At 45.5% G+C, this 16,304-nt stretch overlaps 1 protein-coding gene across 12 annotated transcripts in view; it reads right to left on the reverse strand.

The window, feature by feature from the left end:
- MTA1 (metastasis associated 1) overlaps window positions 1-16,304 on the reverse strand; it is a 166,349-nt gene that overhangs the window by 74,643 nt on the left and 75,402 nt on the right. For 8 of the 12 annotated variants that reach the window (XM_073566769.1, XM_073566771.1, XM_073566773.1 and 5 more), the window contains exons 9-16: window positions 15,208-15,396; window positions 14,804-14,878; window positions 13,486-13,544; window positions 12,239-12,351; window positions 11,781-11,932; window positions 11,224-11,413; window positions 7,769-7,858; window positions 594-749 (exon numbers count right to left, since the gene is read on the reverse strand). In XM_073566769.1, coding sequence (XP_073422870.1) covers window positions 594-749; window positions 7,769-7,858; window positions 11,224-11,413; window positions 11,781-11,932; window positions 12,239-12,351; window positions 13,486-13,544; window positions 14,804-14,878; window positions 15,208-15,396 — 1,024 coding nt within the window. The remainder of the gene's footprint in view (window positions 1-593; window positions 750-7,768; window positions 7,859-11,223; window positions 11,414-11,780; window positions 11,933-12,238; window positions 12,352-13,485; window positions 13,545-14,803; window positions 14,879-15,207; window positions 15,397-16,304) is intronic. The other 4 variants (XM_073566772.1, XM_073566778.1, XM_073566780.1 and 1 more) reach the window with 2 other exon arrangements.

Consider the following 16,304-nt stretch of genomic DNA (forward strand, 5'->3'; position numbering starts at 1 on the left):
CAACAAAAATTACAAACTGTGTGCACTGAAATTAGAGAAATTTTGCTACTTAAAGAGGACTTGTCATCAGGTGAGAAGCGGCCAGTTTTTTGTTCTTATTTTACTCCTCCTGTTGTCCTGTTAAATCCGTTTTTTTCCCCCATACGGTTTTAGAAATATAGGCCTCTTTGTTTAGGGCTAATTTTTATGGTCTATACCAAGGAACCTAAAGACATGCCCCAGAGGATCCTAGTAAAGATAGCATCTCTGGAACCGTATGGCAAATTTTAAAAAAACAAAAAACAATAAACAGTATACTTGGGGGAGCAGTGAGATACAAATAAGAGCCACTTTTGACCTTTTGGTAGGTCCTCTTTAAATTTTAACACTAGATTAGAATTAGGTACTGTGCAATCTCAGTCAATAGAGAATTACAGAGACGCCCAAGACTTTATTTAAGATTCCATCCTTAAAATCTTGGAAGCCAATGCTAAAAATATTTAAAGATCTTAAGCTACTTTATCCAGAATTTAGAATGCTTATATCTAGACTGAAAATAAAACTCCTTTAACATAAACAACAAACAGACAAAAAAACAAGTACAAGACACATACCGTCCATACCATTATGATGCTCGTAACTGCGCTTGCCCAGGATTGTTGGCGACCCATTGTTGATCACAGGACAAGATTTAGATGGAGTCAGGGAGTTGTTGATGCTTGTGGAAATATTTTTGATCGATTCTGGCTTGGGAGTGCAGGGATGCGCCTCTGAGGAATGACAAGATTTTATTACTTTAACAGTTCTGTACATATACAGTGGGGGAAAAAAGTATTTGATCCCTTGTTAATTTTGTAAGTTTGCCCACTGACAAAGACATGAACAGTCTATAAATTAAGGGTAGGTTAATTTTAACATTGATAGAATATCAAATATAAAATAGGGATTTTTGTGTACTCACCGTAAAATCCTTTTCTCCGAGCCAATCATTGGGGGACACAGAGACAGTGGGTGTTATGCTGCTGGCCACTAGGAGGACACCAAGTAAACCAGAAAAAAAGGTTAGCTCCTCCCCTGCAGTATACACCCTCTCTCTGGCTGAGATTTCTCCAGTTCGGTGAAAAAAGCAGTAGGAGCATAAAGAGTCAACAATAAACATAACTATGTCAAAACCTAAGAATGCTACAGTGAGCCAATAGGCTAAACAGGGTGGGTGCTGTGTCCCTCAATGACTGGCTCGGAGAAAAGGATTTTACGGTGAGTACACAAAAATCCCTATTTCTCCTACGCTTCATTGGGGGACACAGAGACAGTGGGACGTCCTAAAGCAGTCCCTGGGTGGGGAGCATACATCTGCTAATACCCCATGTACCACTGAGTCAACACTGAGGTACTGCTGATTGCAGGCTGCGTCTGCCGAGAGCTGCATCCGCAGAAGCCGGAGAATGAATTAGGCAATGTTTGTAAAGGTATACAGGCTGGACCAAGTCGCAGCCTGGCGGACAGGCCTGAGAATGAATTTGGTAATGTTTTGTAAAAGTATGCAGACTGGACCAAGTCGCAGCCTTGCAGACCTGTTCTGCCGAGGCCTGGTACCGAATGGCCCAAGAGGCGCCCACTGACCGGGCAGAGTGCGCCTTAATCCCCGCTGGGACAGGCGCGTTCCTGACATGGTAGGATTCCTGAATCGCCAAGCGAAACCACCTGGCTGGCGTTGCTTTTGACGTGGCTAGACCCTCCTATGCCCCTCTGGAAGTATGAACAGGGCATTTGACTTGTGGAAGGGAGCCGTCCGCGAGATGTACCGTCTCAGCGCCCTAACCACATCCAGGGTGTGGAGGGCCTTCTCAATGCAATGGACTGGTGCCGGACAAAAGGAAGGCAAAACAATTTCCTCGTTGAGATGGAAAGAGGAGACGACCTTGGGCAGGAAGGACAGGGACGTCCTGAGAACTACCTTGTCCTGATGAAAATTCAGGAACGGAGAACGGCAGGACAGGGCTGCCAATTCCGAAACTCGACTGATTGACGTAATTGCCACTAGAAAGACCACCTTCCAAGAGATGACGGTCAGTGACACTTCCTGCAGCGGTTCGAAAGGAGCCTCCTGTAAGGCCCCGAGAACCAGGTTAAGGTCCCATGATTCCAATGGCCTTCTATAAAGGAGGCGCCACATGGGAAACTCCCTGAATGAACGTCTTGACCTGAAGATTGGTGGCAATTTTGCATTGGAAAGGCACTGACAAGGCTGAAATTTGGCCCTTGAGCGAGCTAAGCGCGAGGCCTGATTTTAATCCGGATTGAAGGAATTCCAATATGGCCGGAATGAAAAACACCAGAGGTGATCGACCATGATCCTTGCACCACGAAAAGAAGGTTTTCCAGGTGCGGTGATAGATGCACATGGACACAGGCTTCCTAGCACTAATCTTGGCGGAAATCACGTCGTGAGAGAACCCAGCCTGTGCTAAAATCCAGGATTCAACGGCCACACCGTCAAAGACAGGGCCCCGGAGTTCTGGTGGTAAATCGTGCCCTGTGAGAGTAGATCCATGCAATCTGGAAGTCACCAGGGGACGTCGGCGACTAGTTATATTAGTTCTGCATACCATGCTCGGCGCGGTCAATCTGGCGCGACTAGGATCACTGGTACTCCCTCCGCTCTGATCTTCTTGATGACCCTCAGAAGCAAGGGAAGAGGAAAGAATATGTACGGGAGCCGGAACTGGTGCCATGGCAGAACTAGGGCGTCTGCTCCGATAGCGCATGGATCGCGCGATCGTGCAATGAACCGAGGAACCTTGTTGTTTAGTCTGGAGGCCATGAGATTCACATCCAGAGTCACCCAACGATGACAAATCTGCTGAAAGACTTCCGGATGAAGAGACCACTCTCCCGAGGCAATGCCTTGGCGACTGAGAAAAACTGCCGTCCAATTTTCTACGCCCAGGATGCGGATTGCTGAGATGGGCGACTGGTTGGTCTCGGCCCAATGGAGGATGTGAGTCACTTCGTGCATGGCAGTCCTGCTCCGGGTACCTCCCTGGTTGTTGATATACGCTACAGCCGTGGCATTGTCGGATTGGATCCTGATGGGGTGACCTGCGAGGAGATGGTGGAAACTCCGTAGAGCTAATCTGATCGCTCGTATCTCCAAAATGTTGATGGGGAGACGTGACTCTCAGGTTGACCAACGACCCTGTGCCGTGTGGTGACGAAAGACCGCACCCCAGCCGAGAAGACTTGCGTCGGTGGTTACTACCAACCATCTTACTGGGAGAAAAGACCTCCCTTGATTCAGGGAGAACCTCAGTATCCACCACCCGAGGGCTTGCCTGACCCGCAGGGACATAAGAATACGATGGTCCAGGGAGAATGGGTTCTTGTCCCAAGCTAACAGCAACACATGTTGTAAGTGACGGAGGTGGCACTGTGCAAATGGAACTGCTTCCATCGTTGCCACCATCTTTCTGAGAACTCTCATGCTGAAACGAATGGAGTGAGAAACCGGTCGGGAAAGAGTCCGCGCTGCCTGTTGTAAGGCTTGGGTCTTTTCTGGAGGGAGAATGACCAACCCGCGGGAAGTGTCCAAGATCATTTCTAAAAAGGAAATCTGCGGAGCCGGTTTTGGGAAAGACTTTTCGAAGTTTATCTTCCACCCCAGGCGAGAAAGTGTATTTACTGTTATATCTACGAATTCCTCAAAGGCTGGAAGGGACGGACCCTTGATGAGCAGGTCGTCCAGATATGGTAACACCACCACTCCCCGCGAGTGGAGAATAGCAATGACAGCCGCCATGACCTTGGTAAAACACAAGCCGCGGAGACACCATCACGTTTCTCAACGCAAGCAATGACTAGCCAGGTTTTTCCCCGGGAAGGAACAACCACATGAAGGGCAGTCTCTAATGAAGGAAACCACCTATGCCAAAACATGGTATCCATCCACAGACAGCTGTTTCGGGGTATTGCCCCTCATCAGTGTGGAGTAGGAAACTGGCCAGTAGGAGCAATGCTTAGTAGAAGACTGTGAAAAATGAGGATGAATGAACTCATGGAGATCAACATCCAACACTGCGGAGACACCATCACATGTTTCTCAACGCAGTGATTCTAGAGTAATGCCCCCATCTCTTATGGGAAATATGTAAAAATATGCAAAACACAAGCCGCGGAGACACCATCACATGTTTCTCAACGCAAGCAATGTCTAGCCAGGTCTTTCCCTGGGAAGGAACAACCACGGGAATGGCAGTCTCCAATGAAGGGTTAACGGCAGCTGAGGTAAAAGACATGGCCCCTGAGATTAGAATTGTGCATCTCGTAAGGAATGAGAGGCGCCAAGAGGAGAGGGCGGCGACGTTAGCGCGGGAGGCGCTATTTATATTGCGGCCAAGTAGGCCAAAAAAGCCGGGGACTAAATTTTTGGTCTACCCGCGGTAGGCGCCGGGGGGCGGCGCTATTCAAATTGCGGCCTAGTAGGCCGGAAAAGTCGGGGACTAAATTTCTGGCATCCCCGCAGTAAGCGCTGGGCGGAGGCCGCGACCGGGCGCCAGTATACCGCTGCTGACGCTAGGTCAGCGCTTCTCCCGTGGACAAGGACCCGACCCTATACCTCCACTCCTGTGCTCAGGCAGGTCGCGCTGTCCAGGGTCTTCCAGCTGCAGGTGTCTCATCCTCCGCGCGATGTAGCAGAGCTGGAGGAGGTCTTAAAGGGGTATTGCTCAATCGATCCACCCTGTGGCAGGGGGATGGAGAGCTCTGGGGCAGATTCAGGGCATCCGAAAAGCGCTGCTCAAGTCCTCTCCATGCACTCCTGTGCTTCATCCTGTTTCGCTTGCCCCTTTATCCGTGGGGTACCATCGTCAGAGGAATCAGCCCCATTCGTTGCAGGAAAGTGTACAGGGAGGTATACTCCACGTGCTTGCCTATTGTTGGTTCGGGGGAGAGCAGGCCGTAGAAAGGAACCGTCGCCCCCATCACTCCGTTAATTAAAAAATAAAAATTTACAGAAAATTCAAAAACAAAATAAAAATGGTGGGGTCTGAAACCAGACCCAAGTGCCTCCTATAGACTCTAAGCATGAACTGGAGATATCTCATCCAGCGAGAGGGTGTATACTGCAGGGGAGGAGTTAACTTTTTTTCTGGTTTACTTAGTGTCCTCCTAGAGGCCAGCAGCATAACACCCACTGTCTCTGTGTCCCCCAATGAGGCGTAAGAGAAATCCAGAAAATCACATTGTATAAATTATATAAATGTATTTGCATTTTGCAATGAGAAATAAGTATTTGATCCCTCTGGCAAAACAAGACTTAATACTTGGTGGCAAAACCCTTGCTGGCAAGCGCAGCAGTCAGTTGATTTTTGTAGTGGATTATGAGGTTTGCGCATATGTCAGGAGGAATTTTGATCCACTTCTCTTTGCAGATCATCTCTAAATCATTAAGATTTTGAGGCTGTCACTTGGTAACTCGGAGCTTCAACTCCCTTCATAAGTTTTCTAGGGGATTAAAGTCTGGAGACTGGCTAGGCCACTCCATGACCTTAATGTTCTTCTTTTTGAGCCACTCCTTTGTTGCCTTGGCTGTATGTTTTGGTTCATGGTCTTGCTGGAAGACCCAGCCACAACCCATTTTTAATGTCCTTGTGGAGGGAAGGAGGTTGTCACTAAGGATTTTATGGTACATGTCTCCATCCATTCTCCCATTGATGCAGTAAAGTAGTCCTGTGCCCTTAGCAGAGAAACACCCCAAACCATAATGTTTCCACCTCCATGCTTGATGGTGGGGACAGTGTTCTTTGGGTCATAGGCAGCATTTCTCTTCCTCCAAACACGGCGAGTTGAGATAATGCGAAAGAGCTCAATTTTTGTCTCATCTGACCACAGCACCTTATCCCAATTACTCACAGAATCATCCAGGTGTTCATTGGCAAACTTCAGACAGGCCTGTACATGTGTCTTCTTGAGCAGGGGGACTTTGCAGGCACTGCAGGATTGTAAACCTTTATGGCATAATGTGTTACCAATGGTTTTCTTGGTGACTGTGGTCCCAGCTGCCTTGAGATCATTAACAAGTTCCCCCTGTGTAGTTTTAGGCTGATCTCTCACCTTCCTCATGATCAAGGATACCCACCGAGGTGAGATTTTTGCATGGTGCCCAGATCGATGTCTATTGACAGTCATTTTGTATTTCTTCCATTTCCTTACTATTGCACCAACAGTTGTCTCCTTCTCACCCAGCGTCTTACTTATGGTTTTGTAGCCCATTCCAGCTTTGTGCAGGTCTGTGATCTTGTCCTTGACATCCTTAGAAAGCTCTTTGGTCTTGCCCATGTTGTAGAGGTTAGAGTCAGACTGATTGAGTCTGTGGACAGGATTCTTTTATAAAAGTGACTAAGTAAGACAGCTGTCTTTAATGCAGGTAACAAGTTTATTATGAGCGTCTAACTGGTCTGTAGGAGCCAGAAAGCTTAATGGTTGGTAGGGGGTCAAATATTTCTCACTGCAAAATGCAAATAAATTTATACAATGTGATTTTCTGGATTTTACTTTTGATATTCTCGCTCTTTCTCAATGGGTGCACATTGATATGGTGCATTACACAATGCGTACAGTATTAAGGTTGACCTGTCACCAGATCAAAAGCGGCCCAGTTTGGCTCTCCTATCACTCCTACTGCTCACCTTATTCCGGTTTGTGATTTATTTTTTTTTTTAAATCCACCATAAGGTTCCAGAGATATGGGCTTTTTATAATGCTAATATTTTTATGGTTTTTAAAGGGAACCTGTCAGCTGTTTTGGCCATTATAAGATGCGGTCACTGCCTTTCAGGGCTTATCTACAGAATTCTATAATGCTGTAGATAAGCCCCCGATCCGACCTGCAATTGAAGAAAAATAAGTTTTATTATACTCACCCAGGGAGTGGTCAGGTTCGATGAGTGTCGCAGGTCCGATTCCGGCGCCTCCCATCTTCTTGCAACATCGCCTTCCTGCTTGCTTCATGGCTCCATCACATCGCACTCATGTACAGGTGTTCTTATTTGCCCTGTTGAAGGCAGAGCAGATTCCTGCAGTGCACAGGCGCTGGGTCTCTCCTCGGACCTTTCACAGCGCCTGCGCTCTGCAGTACTTTGCTCTGCCCTTAACAGGGCAGAGAAGTACGCCTGTGCAGGAGCACGATGCCAGGGAGCCTGTAAAGCAAGCAGGAGAGCATCGTCGCAAGAAGATGGGAGGCGCCGGACTCGGACCTGTGACATCCATCGGACCGGACCGCACCAGACAACCCCCCGGGTGAGTATAATAAAAGTTATTTTTCTTATCTTTCATGTCGGATCGGGGGCTTATCGACAGCATTATAGAATGCTGTAGATAAGCCCTGAAAGGCAGTGGCCGCATCTTATAGCGGCCAAAACAGCTGACAGGTTCCCTTTAACAAGGGAAGAGACACACCCCCAAAAATCCTGTGAGCCACACCCACTTAGTAAAGATCATAAAATTTAGCACCAAATAATAATTCCTATATCTCTGGAACTGTATGGTGGATTTAAAAAACAAAAACAGAATAATCAGGGGAGCAGTGGAAATAAAATGAGATCCAAAACAGTGCCCTTTAAAAAAGTGTCAGTTTACACCGCTTTCCTTTAAGGTGAGCCACCACGTCTACGGTGTGGCCTAAGTCTTTTTACATTGTGGCCCTATAGACACTGTGGCATTTTTGAATGCATTTGTCAATAGTAACTGCAACGTGCACTCAGCCTTCATGGGACACAATGACAGAATGTACCTATGTATCTCAGGACTTGCTCTAGAGGTTTCCGGACAATCTGCTTTAACATCAGCGGAGTTTTAGATGCTTCTGGAAGCCTCGTTGTACCTGAAACAATTCAGCAAAACATAGTGATTAGGAAACACATGAAGATAATTGGACGCACTGCTAATCTGGGTTATTTGCAGCAGGTAACAATGGCTTACTGACAAGGTACCTAATAGAAGCTCCCAGCTGAGTGCCCAGGCAAGAACAAGAGTACATACCGCGTATCAGGGAAACTGATACATAAACCAAAAGCTTAAAGTGTAATTATTGTTTCAGGAGAACTTGCAGTAGAATTTCTGTGTCAGCCTCTAGCTCCTCCCTCCATAGAATTTTAAAAGCACCAACTGTCATCACCTATCTCAGTAATGGAAAAATAGTTTATACCCATGAAATGAGAGTGAAAGATCAGCTCAGGAGGAGAAAGAAGCAGATCTCTCTGATGAGATACAATAGAAAGTTGCTTTTTTTCATGTTTACTATCAATTTGTAAAATAAAAACAAAACAGTTACTCTTTCTTAAAGGGCGTACCATCCATAGCGGCAGACCATGCAGCCACTATGGGGCCTGATGCATGCTCGGCATCAAGCCCTCTACTCCACCAGTCATTATGATTATAGCCAAATCTGCATCTTCAGGAGGCGAATACAGTTGAATATAATGGTGATTCACGATTCAGCCTTCTTGTAAGTCAGACTCCGAACACTGCAGGTGTCATGACTAATGACATCACTATATCACACCTGCTGTGTGGTGCCTTCACTAAGGGAATGACAGTAGGTAAGTAATGTATATTTTTAAATGTTAGTACTGAATGAGGGGCTGGGGGGTGCCATCCCACAGAGTGAGAGGCTGGGGGGGGTGCCATCCCACCGAGTGAGAGGCTGGGGGGGTGCCACCCCACCGAGTGAGAGGTTGGGGGGGTCATCCCAACGAGTGAGGGGCTGGGGGGGGGGTCATCCCACCGAGTGAGGGGCTGGGGGGGTGCCATCCCACCGAGTGAGAGGCTGGGGGGGTCATCCCACCGAGTGAGGGGCTGGGGGGGGGCCATCCCACCGAGTGAGAGGCTGGGGGGGTCATCCCACCGAGTGAGGGGCTGGGGGGGGTCATCCCACCGAGTGAGGGGCTGGGGGGGTCATCCCACCGAGTGAGGGGCTGGGGGGGTCATCCCACCGAGTGAGGGGCTGGGGGGGTCATCCCACCGAGTGAGGGGCTGGGGGGGTCATCCCACCGAGTGAGGGGCTGGGGGGTCATCCCACCGAGTGAGGGGTGGGGGGGGTGCCATCCCACCGAGTGAGAGGCTGGGGGGGTGCCACCCCACCGAGTGAGAGGTTGGGGGGGTCATCCCACCGAGTGAGGGGCTGGGGGGGTCATCCCACCGAGTGAGGGGCTGGGGGGGTCATCCCACCGAGTGAGGGGCTGGGGGGGTCATCCCACCGAGTGAGGGGCTGGGGGGTCATCCCACCGAGTGAGGGGCTGGGGGGGGTCATCCCACCGAGTGAGGGGCTGGGGGGGGGGGTCATCCCACCGAGTGAGGGGCTGGGGGGGGGGTCATCCCACCGAGTGAGGGGCTGGGGGGGGGTCATCCCACCGAGTGAGGGGCTGGGGGGTCATCCCACCGAGTGAGGGGCTGGGGGGTCATCCCACCGAGTGAAGGGCTGGGGGGGGGTCATCCCACCGAGTGAAGGGCTGGGGGGGGGGGGTCATCCCACCGAGTGAGGGACTGGGGGGTCATCCCACCGAGTGAGGGGTGGTGGGGGCTTCATACCACGTGGAGGCTGGTGGGGGCATAATACTGAGTGAAGGTCGGTGGGGGCATCATAATGAGTGAGTGCATGTACATTGCATCATATTTAATGCTAGAATCATACGGCGTGGGCATCTGTGGGGGTCATGATACTTGTTTGGGGAGCTATGAGGTGTATCATACAGTGTGGGGGAACCATTCTGTGTTAGGGACACTGTGGGGGTATTATATTGTATACTATGGAGGCTTCATACTGTAAGCTGCAAGTATATATCTCTCACCGTGAGAAAATACGATCGGGATACTTTGTAAATACAGGACAGTTGGTTCCAATAGAGCTGTATATAGAACTAGATAAAAAGGAGTTTTTTACAAAAAGGTTTTTTTTTTTTACTTATAAATTATCAGGTATAAAATACTAGATTGTACAAATAGTTGTACTTACGGGTTTGGACATTCCAGATGTAGGTAAATGCTTTATTGCTCAGAATATATAGTCATAAACTAGACCACCCACGGTGGCCTATTAATCTCAGGAGCTTCATTTTTTCCTTGGTCTTCACTATACCACCAACAACTTAAAAAGTGAGTACCAGAGATCTAATTGATCACACGGGCTGCATTTAATAACGCATGCTGTGATCTTTATCTAAACTGCATTTTTATAACAATAATACACTTCTTGTAGTGACTTGCATCAACGGGCTAGAAGTCCACATTGGGCTCTATACCTTTAGCAGCAAGCATCAATATACATCTGAAATAAATTGTGAAGCGAGTACACTGACCCACACATTTTACTTTTTAATATCTGATTGGTTTCACCATATGCATATTTTTCCCATTTAGTCCAGCAATCAGCTGCATCAAATCCACTCGCTTTCATTTTATCAAGCAACACTCCCTATACATATAGGAGTAAGTATATTGATACTACTCCCTGAACCACTAGTGCGGTACCATTAATACTAATATCCCTGTGTTTCAACAGTGAACTTATCTTGAAAAAAGCCAGCATATCATAGACTATATAATCTGAGCAATAAAGCATTTACCTACATCTGGAATGTCCAAACCCGTAAGTACAACTATTTGTACAATCTAGTATTTTATACCTGATAATTTATAAGTAAAAAAAAAAAAAACCTTTTTGTAAAAAACTCCTTTTTATCTAGTTCTATATACAGCTCTATTGGAACCAGCTGTCCTGTATTTACAAAGTATCCCGATCGGATTTTCTCACGGTGAGAGTAAGTATTTTGGCAGCACCTTTAGAACTGACAGCGCAGTGATTATATTAATCGTACTGTAAGCGTTTGTGGGGTGGAATTCAACAACGGGACATCATACTGTGTGTGGGCATTTTTGGGATGGTCATACTCTATAATAGCCATAAAAGGGGCTTCTTTAGGAGCATACTTCCTGTGTATGTTCCACATTATACTCCACTGAATATTTTTTGGAGGTAGAAGGGGCCCAATTTTAACTTTTGCTAATGGGCTATGTGGTTTCTATGTATGCCCCTGGACTGCAGTACTTTATATAAATCTTTTGGGAAACATACCATTCGTGTTAAAATAACTTTTCACCATTCTATGTAATATATGTGAATTGCTGCAGAAATCATAAGTGTCCCATTATAAACAAGAATGAATGTTTCCATACATCCCTGATACCCACATTCTGCTTTGATTGCCGCACTGTTGATAGGCATGTAGGGGTGTCTGGCAGCATAACCTGGACGGAAAATATCCCGACATAGTCGCCTTGCGATCCTAGTCAGCTTTGTAGTGTGGAGATAAAAAGCTTGGCGCGTCTTCATAGCAAATTTTGGGCTCCCACCGGCTCGCATAGGTAAACCGTGCGGACTCTTCCATGTAAAGAAAACAAGAAATTATTTTAATTGAGAAATGGACATTTAAAAAAATAAATAAAGTGCAGATTTAATTTCAGCCTTGTCGAGTCGCGGTTCTGATTCCACCACCTTCTCCCTGCGCTGGCATGCGTTTCATCCCGCACGCCAAAAAGCACAGGCTGATGGAAAGCCAATGAGCTTATCCAATATGCATGCATCTGATACAGAAAACTCAACTGTGCCCCCTAGTGGGTGTAAAGACCACACCACATCAATTTTTTATGATGTTGTTTCAAATCCTCTATTTTTTTTTTTTGCTGGTTGGTCCTATTTTTTTTTTCCTCATTGCATTCGAATCAGTGAAACATATTAGGAAACGTACCATATTGTTCCGATTCGGACCTGGCCTCTCGCCATCCAATCTGGTTGGCATCTTTAATCCGCCATACTTTTTCCAGTATGCCCAGCATGACGCACATAGACGACACTGCATATTCGGAGGACCCCAGGAATACCACTGGTAAGATTGTGCTGCTATATAGACAGTAATTAACAAACATGGCTTTAGAAACGTACCAGGACCCCCACCACTGATAACTTCTCACACATGTCTATGGGGCGCACTGTTGCTTTTGTGGAGACCACCTGCCAATAAAGGGAGTCTCATAGGCCAGGCAATGGTCCTTGGGAAGAGTATATGCAAATTAGCTCTCCTCTAAAAAAAGCCATCTCTCTAGCGCCACCTACTGCCTGTCTGCAGATAGGCCTCTCTTCTATTAGAGGAGACTCTAGATCAGCAGACGAAGCGGACAAAAATAAAAAAAGACCTCACACACTTACTGTAGCAGCTCTCGCAGGCTCGCCCACTCAAATTCTGGCCCTGTACCACAGTTCCATTTACCACTGCAGGTTTGATACTATTTGCATTTATCTGGTTTGGGTTAGGTTTGTTACTAGAAAATGGAAATAAAAATGAGAATACAATCAGTTAAAGGAATTATTCCCATCTTTATATATGGGTATTGTCAGAAAATGCTTGTAAATTCAAGCAATTTTGCAGTTTACTGCTTAGTAAAAAAGTTTCATCCGCTCCTGAGATAATCGCACTTTTCTTCTGTTTACAGCTCGTTGCCTTGGAGATCGACCACTGTTGCTACACAGCAGAATGTGCAGTGCTTCCAAGCTCCTTTCTACTGAGCTCATAAGCACTACATCATTTTGAAGCTGTCTAGGATCACTGGAGCGCGCCGTTACCTCCTAATCCCCCTCAGCTGCATTGTTTACATGCTAGACAGCAGTGGTGGTCGGTTTCCTTGGGAACAAGCAGTAATCAAAAGCAAAAGGTGAATATCTCAAGAACGGCTACAAATTTTAATAAGCAGTAAATTGAAAAAAAGTGCTTCTTTTTACAAACTATCCGATATTAACCATCTGTGAAAACGGGAATAACCTTTTAAACAAGGAAGCTTTTTTATACAACATGCCATACCACAATACCGCCTCAAGTCACTGTCTAAAAGGCTTAATAATAGAGCACAGGGTATAAAATGACATTTGACTATAAAAAAAGTTACAACCCAATATTCAGAAAACTTCTCTTTGGTTGCATTACTTTAAAAAAAATTAAAAATAAATAAAAACCCATTATTGGACTTGTCTGCCATATAGTGAAGTCACAAAAAGGGTCAAATATGGCAATCAATGCAAAATGACTCTTTTTAAGAGCAGCTACCACTTTTTACATGTATTATTCACCAAAAATGGTACTTTTGCAAAATTATTAAAACCTAACATTTAAGGCAGTGATTGAAAACAAAACACATGACCTTGAGACTTTCCTGGAATCCACAGCATAGGGTACATTGCTGGACACTGTCTCCACATCATATTTTAGGTTTTATTAATTGTTGCAATCACCCCACTTTGTACCCTAGCTTGTCATCATACTCTGACCACCAATTTTGCATTAACTTATCCATCAATTTTCAAATCCTTTATCTAGTGCTTTATAGTCACTTGTTTTGCTGCTGGTTTATCGTGGCCAGTTGTATACCCTCTCTCCAATGATCACAATGGGAAATACTTACTAGTTAGGTATATATACTTGTTTCAGTTTGCTTTCTGCTTCAGCTGCTTTTAACCGTTTCTTGAAGAAAAATGGAGAAAAATTAGAAGTGCAAAACTGAAATCCGAATAATGAAGCCAGCAATGCATTGCACAGCAGATTCACCTAGAAGGCTATAGGACGCACCCCCGATTCATTAACACTTCCCCAACAGTGGACAGAAGTGATGAGATAATGGATCTACTGTTACAGATTACTTGGAAGGGCCCCAATCCAGCAGCAGGAGAGGTACATGTAATAGGTTTATACATTTTTTCTACCTACACACAGCCACACTAGCCACACACAGCTCAGCTCCAGCCCCAGACGCAGCCCAGCTCCATCCACACACAGACGATGCCCAGCTCCATCCACACACAGCTCAGCTCCATCCACACAAAGACCAGCTCCATCCCCACACAGACGCAGCCCAGCTCCATCCACACACAGACGCAGCCCAGCTCCATCCACACACAGACGCAGCCCAGCTCCATCCACACACAGACGCAGCCCAGCTCCATCCACACACAGACGCAGCCCAGCTCCATCCACACACACACAACTCAGCTATATCCACATAAACACATCCACACACACTTTGTATATACTACCACATTTTGTAGTTCCTTTCAGGCATATACAGTATATGACTCATCACATGACCTGAACGGTCCTTCAGCTAGCCAGGACCTGCAGTTTTAGCAATGTGCAGGTCCTTGTAGCTTCCTATCCTATAGTGATCAGACTGATTAGTATGGGGCAGAAGGAGAGAGCACAGTTCTCTTAGTGATCAAGAAAGATGCTGTGCTAGCGGTCTTCTCCATCACAGGAAGCTGCCTCCGGACTACACACAATTTAGCAAGATTTATTCTTGACAAAAAGTACGTCTCATAGTCCAAAAAAATAAGTAGTTTAGTGATATGACTATGGTGAAGTACAAATAGAAGATGTGACTTGTTATTATAGAAGATTCGGTAAAATACTTGCGCAAAATTGTATGGCAAAATTGGCACTTAGCCTCTAGTATCCCCCCTCACATCTTTAGACATTAATCTTTTACAGCAGGAACTTTTTCCATCTTTACATTTTTAAATTTTAAGATTTTTGCTTATTTTTATGAAGGAATAAGAGTAAGGATCTCAATGTGTCTTATAATAGGACTGCAGTATTCTATAACTTTTCAACACGTATCCAGAAATAGAAAAACCACAACCCAGATTAAGTCGTCACTGGTTTTACCTAATCCCTACGGTGGTCACTAAATCGCTTACTATTACACATAATAAAAAATATAATAATACCTGTTGCACATATCTGTCCGTTGTTTTCCACATGTAATAGTATTCTATTATGCTGGTCAATGATTTCCAGGGTAACTAAAGCAAAGAAAACCACTATTGATGAATTCGGACAGGGAGCAATACTTAATTAACACTTAAAATCGAGACAGACGTTAGGATAAGTTCACATGTTGCATATGAACTGTAAATTTGGTTATGGAAAGTATTTCACTATCGAGAAGAATAGAAAATATCATCAGTTGCAGAATCTCTCCAAATCCTCTTCCAAACCTGAAAACTTGTCAAAAATTTGGAACTTGCACTCAATTATTGCGCCAAAAACGCAGTAAAAAGACTCTGTTGTACACTTAGCCTAAAACCAGAGAATTTGTGAGGGCAATTGCCACTTAAAACTCATTACTTACAAAGTCCTGCTGAATGTCGGTAAAATCCTTGCCATACTTCTCCAAAGCTTCTTCGAAGAGATTGGCTTCTGAAGCAGACCACTCTTCCATCTCATCTCTGCAGAGGACGGGCCCTCCTTGAGGTACGAGCGCAGAAATGGCTTTAGATATATCATAAGAGTTTTTGTGTAATGTGTCCATAGCATGAAACTGGAAACGAATGAAACGTAGAAATATTGAAAAACTATTCTCATAATATCAGACAGATCCATGTTAGTGGAGACCTGTCCCACCAGGTCAAAAGTGTCACGTTTTTGCTCTTATTGTATTCTTACTGTTCCCTACGTTTTGTTGTGTTTTTTTAAATCCACCATTTAGTTTCAGAGATATGGGGCCTTTTTAATTAGCGCTACTTTGTATAATCTTTACAAAGGGGGCGTGTGTTATGAAGGTGTCACCGAGGAGGAAAAAACAAGCTAAGTCCCAGAAAAACCAGAGAGGTTGGTAACTATGCAGATTGCAGATCCCTGATCCTAACCACACAACTAGCAGCAGCCGTGGAGCGTGCCTACGATGAACCTAGACGCCTCGTCACGGCCGGAGGACTAAATAAGCCTAAAGCAAGAAAAGGGGAAAACTAACTGCCCCAGAGCAGACCCCAAAGGAATAGACAGCCCCCACACATGTATTGACAGTGAAACAAGATGAAAACACAAACACAGGCAGGAAAATGGGCTGAGCAAACGATGGGGCCCAAACTAACTAGAAAGGAGAGGAAAGGAAAGACACTGTCTGCAATCTGCCCAAAACCCTACAAAATAATGTCCAACACTTCTGATAACAAAATTAACCCTGAAGTCACTAGACTTCTCCCACTATATCAGCACTCTGAAATATTCTGAGAAAGAGCAAAAAGAGGCCAATCTAATAAGGGACAAAAAGCAAATTGGCAAATAAAGATAAATAAGAGTGGAAATTCAGCACAGCCCCAGCCGGGGCTGGCTGACCACACAAAAAACTGAATAGAACAACAAAATCAAGTGTGAACATTAGCAGAGAAACTTAGCTTGAGCTGACTGGAACAGAGCTGAGAACCAAGACCTGACAAGCAGAAGGAA

The sequence above is a fragment of the Dendrobates tinctorius genome, unplaced genomic scaffold, assembly GCF_039654945.1.
Source record: "Dendrobates tinctorius isolate UK_male_01 unplaced genomic scaffold, ASM3965494v1 ptg000019l, whole genome shotgun sequence".
In the NCBI taxonomy this organism is placed as follows: domain Eukaryota; kingdom Metazoa; phylum Chordata; class Amphibia; order Anura; family Dendrobatidae; genus Dendrobates; species Dendrobates tinctorius.